This window comes from Notamacropus eugenii, chromosome 1, assembly GCF_028372415.1.
Source record: "Notamacropus eugenii isolate mMacEug1 chromosome 1, mMacEug1.pri_v2, whole genome shotgun sequence".
Classification (NCBI taxonomy): Eukaryota; Metazoa; Chordata; class Mammalia; order Diprotodontia; family Macropodidae; genus Notamacropus; species Notamacropus eugenii.
Genome location: NC_092872.1, coordinates 535,184,841 through 535,198,950, shown reverse-complemented (window position 1 = coordinate 535,198,950; position 14,110 = coordinate 535,184,841). Strand labels below are relative to the sequence as shown.

General features: G+C 34.5%; 1 protein-coding gene across 8 annotated transcripts in view; it reads right to left on the bottom strand.

Annotated features, from left to right (window-relative positions):
* The window catches only part of BIRC6 (baculoviral IAP repeat containing 6), a 302,402-nt gene that overhangs the window by 256,207 nt on the left and 32,085 nt on the right, over positions 1 to 14,110 (bottom strand). For all 8 annotated transcript variants that reach the window (XR_011972445.1, XR_011972446.1, XM_072634130.1 and 5 more), the window contains exons 2-3: positions 8,646 to 8,827; positions 1,964 to 2,101 (exon numbers count right to left, since the gene is read on the bottom strand). Coding sequence is in view for 6 of the 8 variants with exons in the window: in XM_072634130.1 (XP_072490231.1) it covers positions 1,964 to 2,101; positions 8,646 to 8,827 (320 nt within the window). In the remaining 2 variants the exon portion in view is untranslated. The remainder of the gene's footprint in view (positions 1 to 1,963; positions 2,102 to 8,645; positions 8,828 to 14,110) is intronic.

Here is a 14,110-nt window from a genome sequence, read left to right as displayed (position 1 = left end):
ACCTAGCAGTGGGATTTCTGGATCAAAGGGTATGCACAGTGTTACCGCCCTTCAGGCAAAGTTCCAGAATGGTTGGATCAGTTCACAACTCCACCAACAATGCATTAATGTCTCAGTTTTCCCACATCCCTTCCAACATCCAACATTTTCCTTTTTTGTCATATTTGCTAATCTGATAGGTATGAGGTGGTATGAAGTGATTCTTAGAATCTTGCACCATCTTTCTCCATCTCTCCACTTTCCAAGATCAAATATTTACCAGTTGAAGAGATTTCTATCTACTTTTGTAGTAAACTTATGTAACAAATTACAGACACTTTGATAGTGCGTTTTTTCAATGATTTTTCCATTTGTCAGCATGTGAGGTTAAAGTTACTTTAGCATCAGTTAAACTGCGTACCATATCTTTCCTCATTTTTGAAATCTGCTCTAATGAGTGAATGAGCTAATTCAGGAATGATTCCACTGAGATTTCTTGTTGCCTCTGAATACAGAGCAAAACCAACTCTGCCAACTCCATTATTTACATCTAACAAGCAAAGTCTATGAAGGACCCTTCAATTTAGCTGCACATTTCCTTACAGAGGTAGCATGGTATACAGGGGTGGGGAACCTACGACTTTAAGGCCACATTTGGCCTTCTAGGTCCTTGGGTGCAGCCTTTTGACTGAGTTCAAGTTTCACAGAACAAATCCTTTTATTAAGGGGATTGTTCTGTGAAGCTTAGATTCAGTCAAAGGGCTGTATTTGAGGAGCTAGAGGGTCATGGGTTCCCCACCCCTGGACTATAGCAGAGACTATGCAGAATTAAGGCGTCATCAAGTCTTAAATTCAAATTCCACCTCAGGCACTTACTAGCTGAATGCCCCAGGCAAATCACTTAACTCCTCTGGGTCTGAGAATCTTCAACTATAAAATGAACAATTTGGACTCAATAATCCCTAAAGTCCCTTTCGGCTTTACGTTTCTTATCCTATGGATCTTTCTGTTTACTAATTTTATTTGTAACGAAAACAAAAAGATAAAAATAGTTCCTCTAGTAATGTGTCTATTCACTGATCAAGACAGTAATTTACATTTACAGCAGCATCAACTAAGCTGACATTTATATAGACATTCTAAAAATTATGTGTCTCCTATTAAATGTCAGTTCATTGATTCATTAGCACTCTTTATCTCTATATGGCTTTCATTATTACAGAAGTAGAAGAATGGCACAGGACTAAAGGTCTTTTTTGTATTTTTTTCCATGAGTTGCCATGGCCAAAGAATTCATCGTTAAGTAGACAAACTTACGATGGCCATATCTGCATTTTGGTAGGTGGATTCTCTGAAGACAGTCTGATTTTAGGACCATACTGAAATCTTTTCGAGTCTATTAAAACATGCCAGAACTCAGATTCCCTTAGTATACAAAGTTTTAAGAAACCAGGCATAGCTTTAAGAATCACCAACATATCACAATGAGGCACTACAACAGAACTTTGTAGAAAATTCTCACTAAGGAAAAATAAACAATGCCTTATAAATTCCTGGGTTTGCTAGTCCTATATATCAGCTCATGATGCCTCTAAGTCAGCTCACATTCTTCCAACAAGTGAACTGAATCTGCAAGGCAAGTTCAAACATTCCAGTCTCCTAAAGAAATAACTAAAGTCTGATCTAGAATACTTAAACTACTCCCCAAAAAAGAAGGGAAACAAAAGCCTATACCTAATCTAGTTTAGAATCAACCTGAACACAATGAGACATGCATGCATAAAGAAGTGGGCAGCCCAGAAAATTCAGTAAGCTAAATATTTAAATAAAAGCCATTTAAATGTGAAGATTTTTAGATACTTTTTAAAATCTCAAGTATATTAAAAAATACTGTCTCTAAGAGTGGAGAGATAGACAGACAAAAGGACAATATTTTTCCTTATAATTCTAATGTAATATATTAGTCTCATTTATACATTCTTACCTTAGCAACTTTATGATTAGCTGCTGTCTCGTGAGATGTATTTTTCAGTCCGTCTTTTAGCTGTGTGATGAATAAGTCATATCCTTCAGAAGAAGAAACATCTACCTTCTCTATACAAGCAGATAAAAGTTGCTGGGCCTAGAAGATGAAATAAAAACATAAAAACTTAAAAAACAAAACTTAATAAGCTGGGCCTTACAACTGAATTATAATTTGAAGGATTAATAAATTCATAATATAATGATGCTATGAATAATTTCCAAGAGAAGAAAATACATGTTCTCTTTATCCCATGCCCCATTAATTAAAATCAGTAATACTAAACTAGAATTTCAAAGGTTCTGGTATTTTTAACTGTTCATGTCACTGATCTCAGAGTATGAAATTATTTTTATCATTATTGAATAAAAAATATAGAAGAAATTTTATATTTTACATGATATATTTGAAATTGTAAAATCTTCAATATTTAAGACTTCTACAAGTGAACAGATTCTCTGCCAAAAGGCACAGGAAATCCTAACAGGTATCTATACTGTTACAAAAAGTGAACAATATAGAACTTAATCACACTACTTCTTAAAAAGTACTTTTATTTTTGAGACCTACTGAACAGCTATGCTCATAAAATAGATGAAAATGGTCATCCCTCCCCCAAAAAAGATGAATAACAAAAATTATGCAAGGCAAGAAAATACTAAAAAAAGATCTAGAAAAGGAATTTAAAAGCTCAGCTACTCTCAGCTTTGTTATCTGCCCATCTTAGGCAAATATTCTTGAGTTCTGACATTGCTTTTCTTCCCTTTGATATCAATACAGTATTCACTGTAACTCAAGAAAATAAAGATTTGAAAACACTTGGAATTTCAAGCTATATCATTCTATTTTTACAACATGCTATCATAAATCATAAGGAAAATTGTTCGACCAAAAAATCACATATGAAAAACTGGGTGCCATGGATAATTCAGAGATAAAAATTTAAATTCTTTATTCGTATTTCTCTTTTATACCTCAAATGCATTGAATTGATCATGTAGTATTTATTCAATGAAATTCATTTGACTACCAGTAAAATTTTAAATGCATATAGGGGTGCTTTTGCCCATTCTGAATTTTCTATCACACATAAAACTAATACTATCCTGAAGATTTTCGCTGAATAAGATGTCAAACAGTTAATAACAGCACCATCTCCAAACCCAATCCAATACCTAGTGGAGTGACCTTGACATTCTCCCTTTAGTTATGTCTATTACATAAGTAAAAGGTGAGGGAATTTACATCCAAGCAGCCACCTGTAGCTGAATCTACTTTTTAATATTAGAAATAGGTTTGTTTGCTTTTTTCTTTTAAAAAGAATAACCTGGATCAGTTACTAGGCAAAGGAATGACAGGGATATTTTTATTTTAGAAAAGCATGTCAAAGACATCTAGATGGCTGGAGAAGCTCCACAGAAATTCAACAAGGATGGTGAAAGTACTTAAAATACATATTATATGTTGTGTTGTGATGTTGATCTTTCATTGCCAAAGAAGATCAAGCCATCAGAGAAATAATGACATGACTTGCACTTGACTTTGTTTTGAGTGAGGGAGGGCTGTGCAGGTCACCAGCCTCTCTTCTCCTCCAGAGCTATCTGGACCAAGAGATCAGATATTCATCAGGATGACTGGAGATGACCCAGGATGAGGCAATTGGGGTTAAGTGACTTGCCCAAGGTCACACAGCTAGTGAGTGTCAAGTGTCTAAGGTGAGATTTGAATTCAGGCCCTCCTGACTCCTGCACTGATGCTCTATCCACTGCACCACTTAGCTGCCCCCCCATATCATATGAGGATCTATTGAAGGAAATGGAGACAATTAACATGGAGAAGACAAGGCTACAGGGAGATATGACAGGATTCAAGTGCTTATAAGGCCATATGTAGAAGGGTAATAAGACTAGTTTTGTTTGCTCCCAGAGGCAGAACTAAGGAAAATGAGTGGAAGTTTCAAAGCAACAGATGGGTTGCAGTACAAGTTTTTCAGGTGTTGATTCAAATTAGACAGTTCCTAAAATTTCTTAGTCATGAAGTTCTGTGACCGTAATATCCTTTTGGACAAGATAATGGAATAGGGGCTGGAACAGTTACAGCTGGTTTCACAACTATGTTGATTTACTTAAAAAGAAATCTTTCTACTGGGTTTTGAACTTAACTGTTTTGTCCTTAAAAATTTGTCAAAAATGTAAACTAAGACAAATAAAGTATATTCATCCAATATTCATACAACAAAAAGCTTCACACAACAACTAACACTCTGACAAAATCTAAATTCAAAATAATCTATAAATTGCAATGATAAGTCTAAATAAGATGAAATTTAATGAGGATAAATGTAAAGTCGTTTTCTGATAGTTCAAAAGTTCAGTTTTTATAAGTAGGGAACAGGGTAATTCTTTCCTGAGAATGCTTGTGAAAAAATTCCTGAAAAATTTAGTTGACCAAAAGTCCAATAACCAACCTTATGAAGGAGATACTGTAATTCAGTGAGACCAAAAGTATTATAGGCAGAAATATTTTGATCAAATAAAGGATGATAATACTCCTACTATATATATATAATCTGTACTGGTCAGACTCTATGTGGAATACAAAGCTCAATTCTGGGTAAGACGTTTTAAGATAACAGGATTTTGATTTAGCCCCTCTTGTTCATGCAGTAACAAACCCTCATTTTACAGGTGGGAGAACAAGTCCAGTAAAGTTAAATGACTTTTCCAACAACAAACAGGTAAGCAGGTAACAGAGTTGGCCTTCAAATTCAGTACTCTTTCCCTATACTTCAATCCCTTCTAAAATTTTTAGCTAGAATCTACATTCATATTGATAAGCATGTTTCAAGGGCAGAATTCTGAGGATGGTTGAGAACTCCAGCAACAAACTGATGGTAGTAAAAAAGATGATTCCTAGGACAAGTGGGTAGACAGATGTTACAAAGAGGCAGAGGTATTATAGAAAATAGCTTTGAAAAGGATGTACAGTTCAACTAGGTATCACTCCCAACTCTAAGTTTCTACAAGTCTATTTAAATAACAAAGCAAAAAATTATACAATCAGTGATATGGGGAGGTGGGCTCAGAACAGGACTGAAAATACAGAGCACCAATCCTAGAGTTTAAAAAAACAGGCAAGCTATGTTAAAAATTGCAAGACTAAAAAGTGCCCAGTTTTCCGTCATATCAGGCCATAACTCAACTAGCTATCTATAAATTTCAGAAAAATGTGTGGGGTTTAAAGGTAAGGGAAAGGAAAGGTTTTGAGAAGTAAGGAACATAAGCTCTATGAGGCAGTGACTGGTTTTCCTTTGTTTTGGTCTTTGTATTCCCAGTGTCTAGCACAATGTCTGGCACATAGTAGACACTAAAACATTTAGTCAATGAAGAAAGTAGGCAGGGGCCAGAGCTGTGAAAACAATACCCTGACAAAATCATTTTCTTCTGCAATTCTTTCAGGAAGAAGTATTTATAAAAATGTGGTCAGCAATCTAATCAATCAATAAATATTTTAAGCATTTTACTATGAACCAGGCACAATGTACTGGAGACAGAAAGTCCAGAACCAAACAGTCTATATCTTCAGGTGGCTTATAGCCATAGTGGAGAAGAAAAAATATAAAATAAAAGATATAAATATAGAAGAATATATAAAAATAGACACCAAAAAGATAATGCTGGAGTGAAAGTACTAGCACGTATGGAACTACTCCCTTATTCAATGAACTCTGGTGGCTCTTCCAAGATCAAATATAAAAAAACCTGTTTCGTGTTTAAAACTTGGCCTTCTTTTAAAGTTTTCTTTCCGTTCTAGTTGTATACTTTATTCTCTTGCTTTCTGCTGTGCAATACAGGGAAATAGTTAATGTGGGTTTAAATTTTTTTCTATTATATATAGACTATTGTGTAAATAGCTTACTTATTACAAAGTAGCTACTATGTGCTGAGAATACCAAGAGAAAAGTGAAAACTTTAATCCCTATTACATTCTACTAGTTTAAAAAGTCACAATAATAAAATGAAGCATCTAATGGCTAAATCAAATAAATGGTCTTAGGCTTAAAATAAGTCTAAGTACTAACTATTTTCGAATGTCCTCACTTCTCCTAACTGCCTAGCATGAGCAATTTGGCATATCTGGCTCATTTTTACAAGGTCAAAAATAGAGTAGCATGTTCAGAAAGAAGCTGAAAGACTATTACCTATTTCTTTTCACACATAAAAATTAACAGAAAATACACACTCACCTACCTGTTGATTCTAGATTTTGTTCTACAATGGTTTCTAATAAAAGTTTAAAAGAAAGCAATGTCATCTTTCCAGGTCTGTTTATACTCTATCCAGTTTAAAACATATAAGATTGTGCACTGCTGCAATAATTAGAATGTCATTACTGGTTAGTTAAAATTATGATGTAACCAATAAGATATAATTATTTAAATCCTAAATTTAACCAAGTTCCACTATTGGGCTAATGTTAAATGTGTCATGGCCAGGGAATATTTATTTATTTAGTCTAATTCTGCTTTTACTATTAATTCCCTACAAAGTCTTTTTAATAACATGTATTAAAGGTTAATGTTGACATGAAGTTATCCTAAAATAATCTAAAATCTCCATTTATTAATGGCATGATGACATATGCGTACCAATAACAGTAACAAGGAATCTACATCTTAAGGAGTATAACTAAATGCTGTAAGGCTGTCAACAGGCATTACTATGATAGCCATATCTTATTAAGTTGCCCATTATCAATGAAACTAACTTCATTCACAAATAAAGATCAAGTGGCAATGGAATGAGAGACAATGTATACAAGGGCACACAATTTAAAGTCAAATCCCAAGTCTGCCATTTATTTTAACATGTACAACTTTTGGGAAGCACTTCAGCTCTGTGAACCTGAATTTCCTCATCTGGTTTGACCAGATGACCTCTAAGGTCTCTACCAACTCTAAACATATGATCTTATGCTGGAATAGCACACTTATAATCAATACTGGCATTCAGTTGAACATTTGGCAACCTAGCATAAAAAAGGTGCCAATAAGAATCAAAAGACTACAGCTCTAATGCCAACTTTGTCATAAACTATGTGCCCTAACTGCATATTTCAATTTCCTCATTTAGAAAATTAAGAATATTAAAAAGATAAGATCCATTTCTGTTCTCATATTCTATAATTCTCCTACTCTCATTTGATCCAGAGAGATACTACAAACCCAAAATGTAATGCAGCAACATGTCATAGTAAAAAAAAAAAAAAAAAATAGCAGATTTGTAAATCCAGAGCTCTATTTTCAAACAGACTCCAATGTTTACTGTTACATGCATTGGAAAGTTGCAACCTCCTGAGATTGTTTCCTCATCTGTAAAATATAGATAATACTGCTTATATTATCTACATCACAAAATTATTGAGGAAAGCACCTCAAAACTTACAAGTACTTTAAAAGGGGGAATTATTATTATTACTCATTTATACTTATATTTCAAAGACTCAGTTCTTTTCAGATTCATTTAAGTATTAAAAACTGATTTAAAATTTTCTGAACCAAAGAAAAAAAGCAATGTTAATTCTAGTTAACACTTAAACACAACTTACATATTTACTGTTTAAAAGCCTCACATCTATGTTATATTATCAACTGGCCCAGGAGATTCTGAGTATCTGCTCTGAATTCAGATATTATGTTGCTGTTGTCTATTTCCTGGACACATGATGCAAGTTATACCTGTAGGATCATCTTTAGTGCCAAATCAATTCATAAAACATTTATTAACCTTCCACTATGGACAAGGGACATGGAAGATCACAAAAATCTACCTTGAAAAGAAATTTAATACAGAAAAACACCTTCCATTAAACCATGAAAAAGATCAAAATATGACTCAATGTACAATAATTCAAACAAAAAGCAACATGAAAGTGTTCACTAATGAAAACAAGAGTCTGCCATGATTAACTACCTGGTAATCACTTATGAAGTTCAAAATGATGGACACCTGATGTCCTAAATGAGAAATTAGATAATAGACACTGCTCTCAGAAGCTGAAGATTCCAGTTTTTAGCTCAGTGCCTAGCACACAATAGATATTTAATAAATGCTAATTAACAATTTAATAATTTTAAATGACAAACAATTGGTTTTCTACAGTTTGACAAGTAGAAACAAAAGTATTTAAGTAACTTTCTACATGGAATTCTCATATGGGAGGGCAAAATTTCAAATCCTATTGTACTAGCTCATAAATGGCTAAGAATTCAATAACCTAAAGAAACATACTTTCAGATTTGGAATAAATCCAAAACTGTAAACTGGCATTATATGTACTCTCACAATTGAACATCATAATAAATTACATGATGTTCAAATTTAAACCTAGAATTTTGAACAGCCCAAAGTAATATCCAATGGGCACTGTCTTATCTACAGTAGGACATTACATTCTTCAGCAAACATTCACTGCAAAACTGTCCAATAGAATATCCAATATGTAAGCAACATTGCACTCAGTGTTCATGAATACATTCGATAGACCATTTCCTCATAAATATAATCTGAGCTCATTTAAGAATCTACACATACAAAAATAATAGAAGCAGAAAGTAAAAACATTCGTATTTAATTCCACTTACCTCTGTAACTGGTAATTCAAGCTGAACTACATCATCTTGCTTTGAAACAGGAGTTTGCAGAGCAGTGTCTAGCAACAAGATCCCATTAAGGTCTTTCCTACACCCTACTGCATAATCATCCACAAAGATAACTTTATCCACAGCAGATATATACTGACATTTCACCCGTCCACCTGGTTTGGCTGTAGAGGACAAAAATCAAACATTTGGCAAAAGGAAAAGTATCCCAAATACAATTTAAGAAAATTAAATCCTTCATTTAACAAACTGGCACACTGACCAAAGCCCCCAAATGCATTTTAATAATATTGTTCAACTCTGTATTGAAGAAATTTATCTGGAAAAAATATTGAATTTTTTTTTTAAAGAATCTACGTATCTTCCACAATTTTGTGCCAGAGACTCAAATTTTTTTAGGAAGAGGAAGGAAAAGAATTATAACCCTTAATTATCATGTATAGGACACCCACTACACAATGCAAATAAAGACTGATGAACCTTAACTTCTACTTCATTTTGACTTGGAGGTGACCCTGGGTTCAAATTACGTATCTCAGAGAAGCACAAATTCTGGCAGGGTCTACTAAGTTGTAAAAATTCTTGGAGTATGTTCCAGACAACATACTGTAACTGAGGAGAGGCTTATTTTAAATGGTTGGCAAGTACTTTTCAAATACTTTTTTGCCCATACCCACCCAAGAAACAAATAAAAATATACAATATAGTTTAATCTTAGATCATTTTGATTTACCAATCTGTCAGAAAATAGAGAAGATGCTAAAAGTCAAAAGTTTGAGACTATCTTTATTCATTTAGCTTAGATATTAGATTAATTTGGGGCATCTAGGTGGCGCAGTGGATAGTGCTGGGCCTCGAGTTATGAAGATTTATCTTCCTGATTCAAATTTGACCTCAGACACGTGCTAGCTGTGTGACTATGGCAAGTCATTTAACGCTGTTTGCCTCAGTTACCTCATCTGTAAAATGAGCCAGAAAAGGAAAGGCAAACTACTCCAACATCTTTGGCAAGAAAACCCCAAATGGGGTTACAAAGAGTCAGACACAATTGAGAACAATTAGATTAATTTAAACATTAATGTAATTCTACACGTGAAAAATTAACACGATGATCAAAAAGTTGACATGCTACTTGAAGAATACTGACACCTACAATACTTTTTTAAAAAGCATTAAATATAAAGAGGTTAAATAGGATGCCTCACAACTTCCCCTTACAGAAATGAATAAAGAGGTTGATGAAACTGAATATACAGAATGTCCAAAGGAAACAAGAATCATTTCATCACCATGCCTTGCATTATTGATCATGAACTAAAAAAAATTAACTGCACCTTAAAGGTCAACATCTGGTGCAGAAGATGAAAAGTTAGTGAAAGTCCACCAAAAACTTGACAAGAGCCTTCAGACCAAAGGCTCTCAAACTTTTTAATCTCAGGATCTCTCTATACTCTTAAAAAGTGAAGACTTTATTTTATTCTTATTTGCACTTCCAACATTTAGAAAAATGCTTTACACATAGTAGGTACTTCATAAATATTTACTAACACTACCAAACTGGCAAAATATGGTAAAAGAAATATTCAAAAAAGTATGTTAATAGCTGGTGTAGCTATGAATTAAACAATTTTGAATAAAGGAAGGGACAGTTAGGTGGCTCAACCGATAGAGCACTGAACCTGGAGTGAGAAAGACTTTGAGTTCAAATTCGACCTCAAACACTAGCCATGTGACTTTGTACAACTCACTTAACTTCTGTTTGCCTTAGTCCACCAGAAAGAAAATTACAAACAACTCCAGCATTTTTGCCAAGAAAACCCCATGGACAGTACAGGCATAATATGATCCAGAAGGTCATGAAGAGTCAGACACAACTGAGCAACAACTGGCTTGAATAGTCTTATAACTTTCCATTCTTAAAGTATGACATTTCTTAACAAAAAAATGTGAAATCAACAAGTGGTGCTTGTGCCTAACCTCCCTTATACCGTCTTTTAATAATGTCTTTCTTTACATTACTGTATTTGTGGTATATATATTGTTCCCTTGGCTCTGCTTTCTTCATCGTGCAAGTTTGTTTAAATCTTCCCTATAAATCTTCCCTTATAAGTACAAAAACATTCATGGTGGCACTACTTGTAATAAAAAGCTGAACACAAAGAGATCACCAATTTGAAAGGCAATGAAACATCCTTGTACATAAAAACAAATTATGAGGAATCCAGAGAAACATGGGAAGATGTATGCAAACTAATGTATAGTGAAGAAAGTCAAAATTAGGTCAATATGATAAACTTAAGTTCCTATTCTGTCCCAGGAACTATGCCAAACAATGGAGTTTCAAAGAAAGAGAAGGGGAAAAACAGTCTCTGCTATCAAGGAGTTGGAAAAAATATGCAAACAACTACATACAAACAAAATATACAGGATAAACTGATTATAATCAACAAAAGGAAGGCATTAAGGGGGATCAGGAAAGGTTTCTTATAGAAGATGATACTTGAAGGCAGGGAAATCAAAAGACAAAGGAGAGGGAAAATTCCAGACATAAGGGAAGAGTAATTTAAAATGCTCTGGAGTTGGGAGAGAGGCATTTCTTATAAGAGGAATAGGAAGGAAGCCAGCGTCTTCAGAGTGCAGAGTATGTAGGGAGACTGGGTCAAGCATTAGAGTGTAAAGTACTTGTGCTGTCATTTGAAATTGATATTTTTGACTGTTTTACATAACTTTCCTTATGGGAAATAAGATCAAAGTTGTTTATTAGGGAGTAACTGATGGAAAATAAAGGGTCTCGCATACATCCCAGACCTAAGTCTCCAGAAATCCAAAGAAGTAAAGAGCTTGCCTCAAAGCACAGAGTCAGTCAAGAGGGTTTCTGTTAATTGTTATTTCCCTCCAATATATACTCTTATTTTTTTGCCCTCTGCTCCTACGTCCCCTGTTAAATGGAAGATAGTGAAACAGAAGTGTGTGCAACACTAGTGAATAGAACACTGGCCCTGACATTAGGAAGATCTGAGTTCAAATCTACCCTTCGACACTTACTAGCACCCTGGGCATATCACATAAACTGTTTTCCTCAGTTTCCTGATCTGTAAAATGAGGATAATAATTATATGTACTTCCCAGAGTAGATCCTTCCCAGATCCTTCCCATGAAGATCAAATGAAATATTTGTAAACCAATTTTCAAACCTTAAAGTATCATATGCATAAGTATTGCTATTGTTATTATCATCATGATCAATAACTTAAGTGCTCTGCTTCCACTTCACCCCCTCTTTCTTCTCTCCTCTTCTCCCAAACTCCAATCACAGATTCTTAAGCTTTTTATTCTTTTCTTTTAGCCTACTTCATGATCTACCTTTCAAATTCAGATTGTTTATTAAATCCCTCCCTGATTCTACTTCTCATAAGTACCTCTTCTCTAATCCCTCCTTATTTCTATTTCCATGCTGAATTTAATATATTTGTACATTAAATTCTTTGTTAATGTAAATGTACATCTGTTTACAATGCTCCTTCCAGGTGCAATAAAAGAGAAGGTCGCGATGCTTCACTTTCATCTATGTCTTCTGACAAACTTTATGTTCTACTGACTTCCACCTCCATTCTCCCCTAGTTTACTCTTATTTCTTGTCTTAAGACTTTCTAGAGAGAACAAGACCAACTCCAGATCCTGTGTCATCTTTACTAACTTTATGACCCTTCAAGATTCTGAAATAACATTTCTGATTTCTCCTTCTATTGGAATGTAAGTGGAACACCTTCATTCTCTCTCTTGTTTTTGCATTTCAAACTTTCTACTCGACATAAGCGTTTTCCTATCAGGTATGCTTGGAAATCCTCTACTTCAATTAAAAGTCTCCCTGCAGGATTTATAGTCAGTCTTGCAAGTAAGGTGCTCTTAACATGAAAATCATTATATTTTGCTTTGAGGGATAATATATTCCAAAATCTCCACTCCTTTATACTAATAGCTGCCAGGCCTTATAGGATACAGCATGGTTCTTTAGTACTTTAATCTAGCACCTGAAATCTTTCTGGCTATTCACAATATTTTTAATGTGACCTAAAAGCCCCAAATTTAGGCTATAACATCACTGGAAGTTTTCATTTTACCAGTCTTTTCACACTGCCTTCTAGTTCTAAAACATCTAGACAATTTTTATATATGATTTCTTGAAATATGGTAGGTACTCAGATGCCTTTTCTGGTCATGATTTTTAAGTAGTCCAATAATCTTTAAATGACCACTTCTTGACCAGATTTCCAAGTCAGGTTGTTTCTTTTGCTTTTTAAAGAGGAAAAACCTTATTTTTCCTTCTATTTTTTTTCCCAGACTTTTTATTTTTTTCCTAGTATTTCTTGTTTCCTTAAGTTATTGTTTTCAATTTGGTCCATTCTAATTTTCTGGCTGTTTATTACTTGGATAAAGTTTAACAAGTCCTGTAAAAAATCATTTATTCTCTTCCTTATTTTTTCCTCTACAACTCTCATGTCATTTATGATCTCCTTTTTTAATTCTTGTGCTGTTTCTTCCAGGAATTCATATTCCTTCTGGGCAAGCTTTTCTTTTAAAAGAGGTTCCCTTCTAAGGAACTTATTCTCTCTCTCTTTCTCTCTCTCTCTCTCTCTCTCTACGCTTGTGTCTTGGACATCCTGGGACTGGGAAAATTTCATTATTGTTGTTATCTTCTTCTATTACTCATATTTATAGCCTTAGTTCCTGAAATGGAATATTTTGTCAGGGATACTGGGACCCTATTTGGACAGTATCACCTGGGGTCCTGACACTGATTTCACTTTCATAGATGTCATCAGTGCTCAGTGCTATCAGATTCTGGGCTCATCTATAGCCTTAGGGCACAGAGTCTGGCATTCTTCTTGGCTCTTACAGTAGTTCCTGTCAGTATGATGCAAACATTCTGAGCCCCTAGGAGGTATGGGGAACCTGCAGCCTAGAAGCCACATGTAGCCATCTAGGATCTCAAGTGCAGCCCTTTCACAGAAGCCAAACTTCACAGAACAAATCCCCTTAATAAAAGGCCATACTTGAGGACCTAGATGACAGGTTCCCCACCTCTGCAACATTATTACAGGCTGATCCCTCTCATTTGAGTCTTAGCAATTCTCATTCCCATATACAAATTCAGAGTTCTGACTATAGGTATCTGACTGCACTGGGGTTTCCTTGTCTGCACACTCCAATCTTCATGTTCCCTGGTACACAGCACTACATTTTTTCAGGTACCCTTGGAGCATTCTTGGTCCACACTAGAAGGGTTGAAAGCATTGTACTCATCCTCAACTTTTTTGACTTGATCTCCACCTTATTTATCCCTTTAATTTCTTAAACATTTACTAGAGGTGTACATGGCATTGTACTTAATTAAGAACTGAGGATACAAATATAAGCAAGAAGAGTGTCTTCCGTTGGTTCATCCA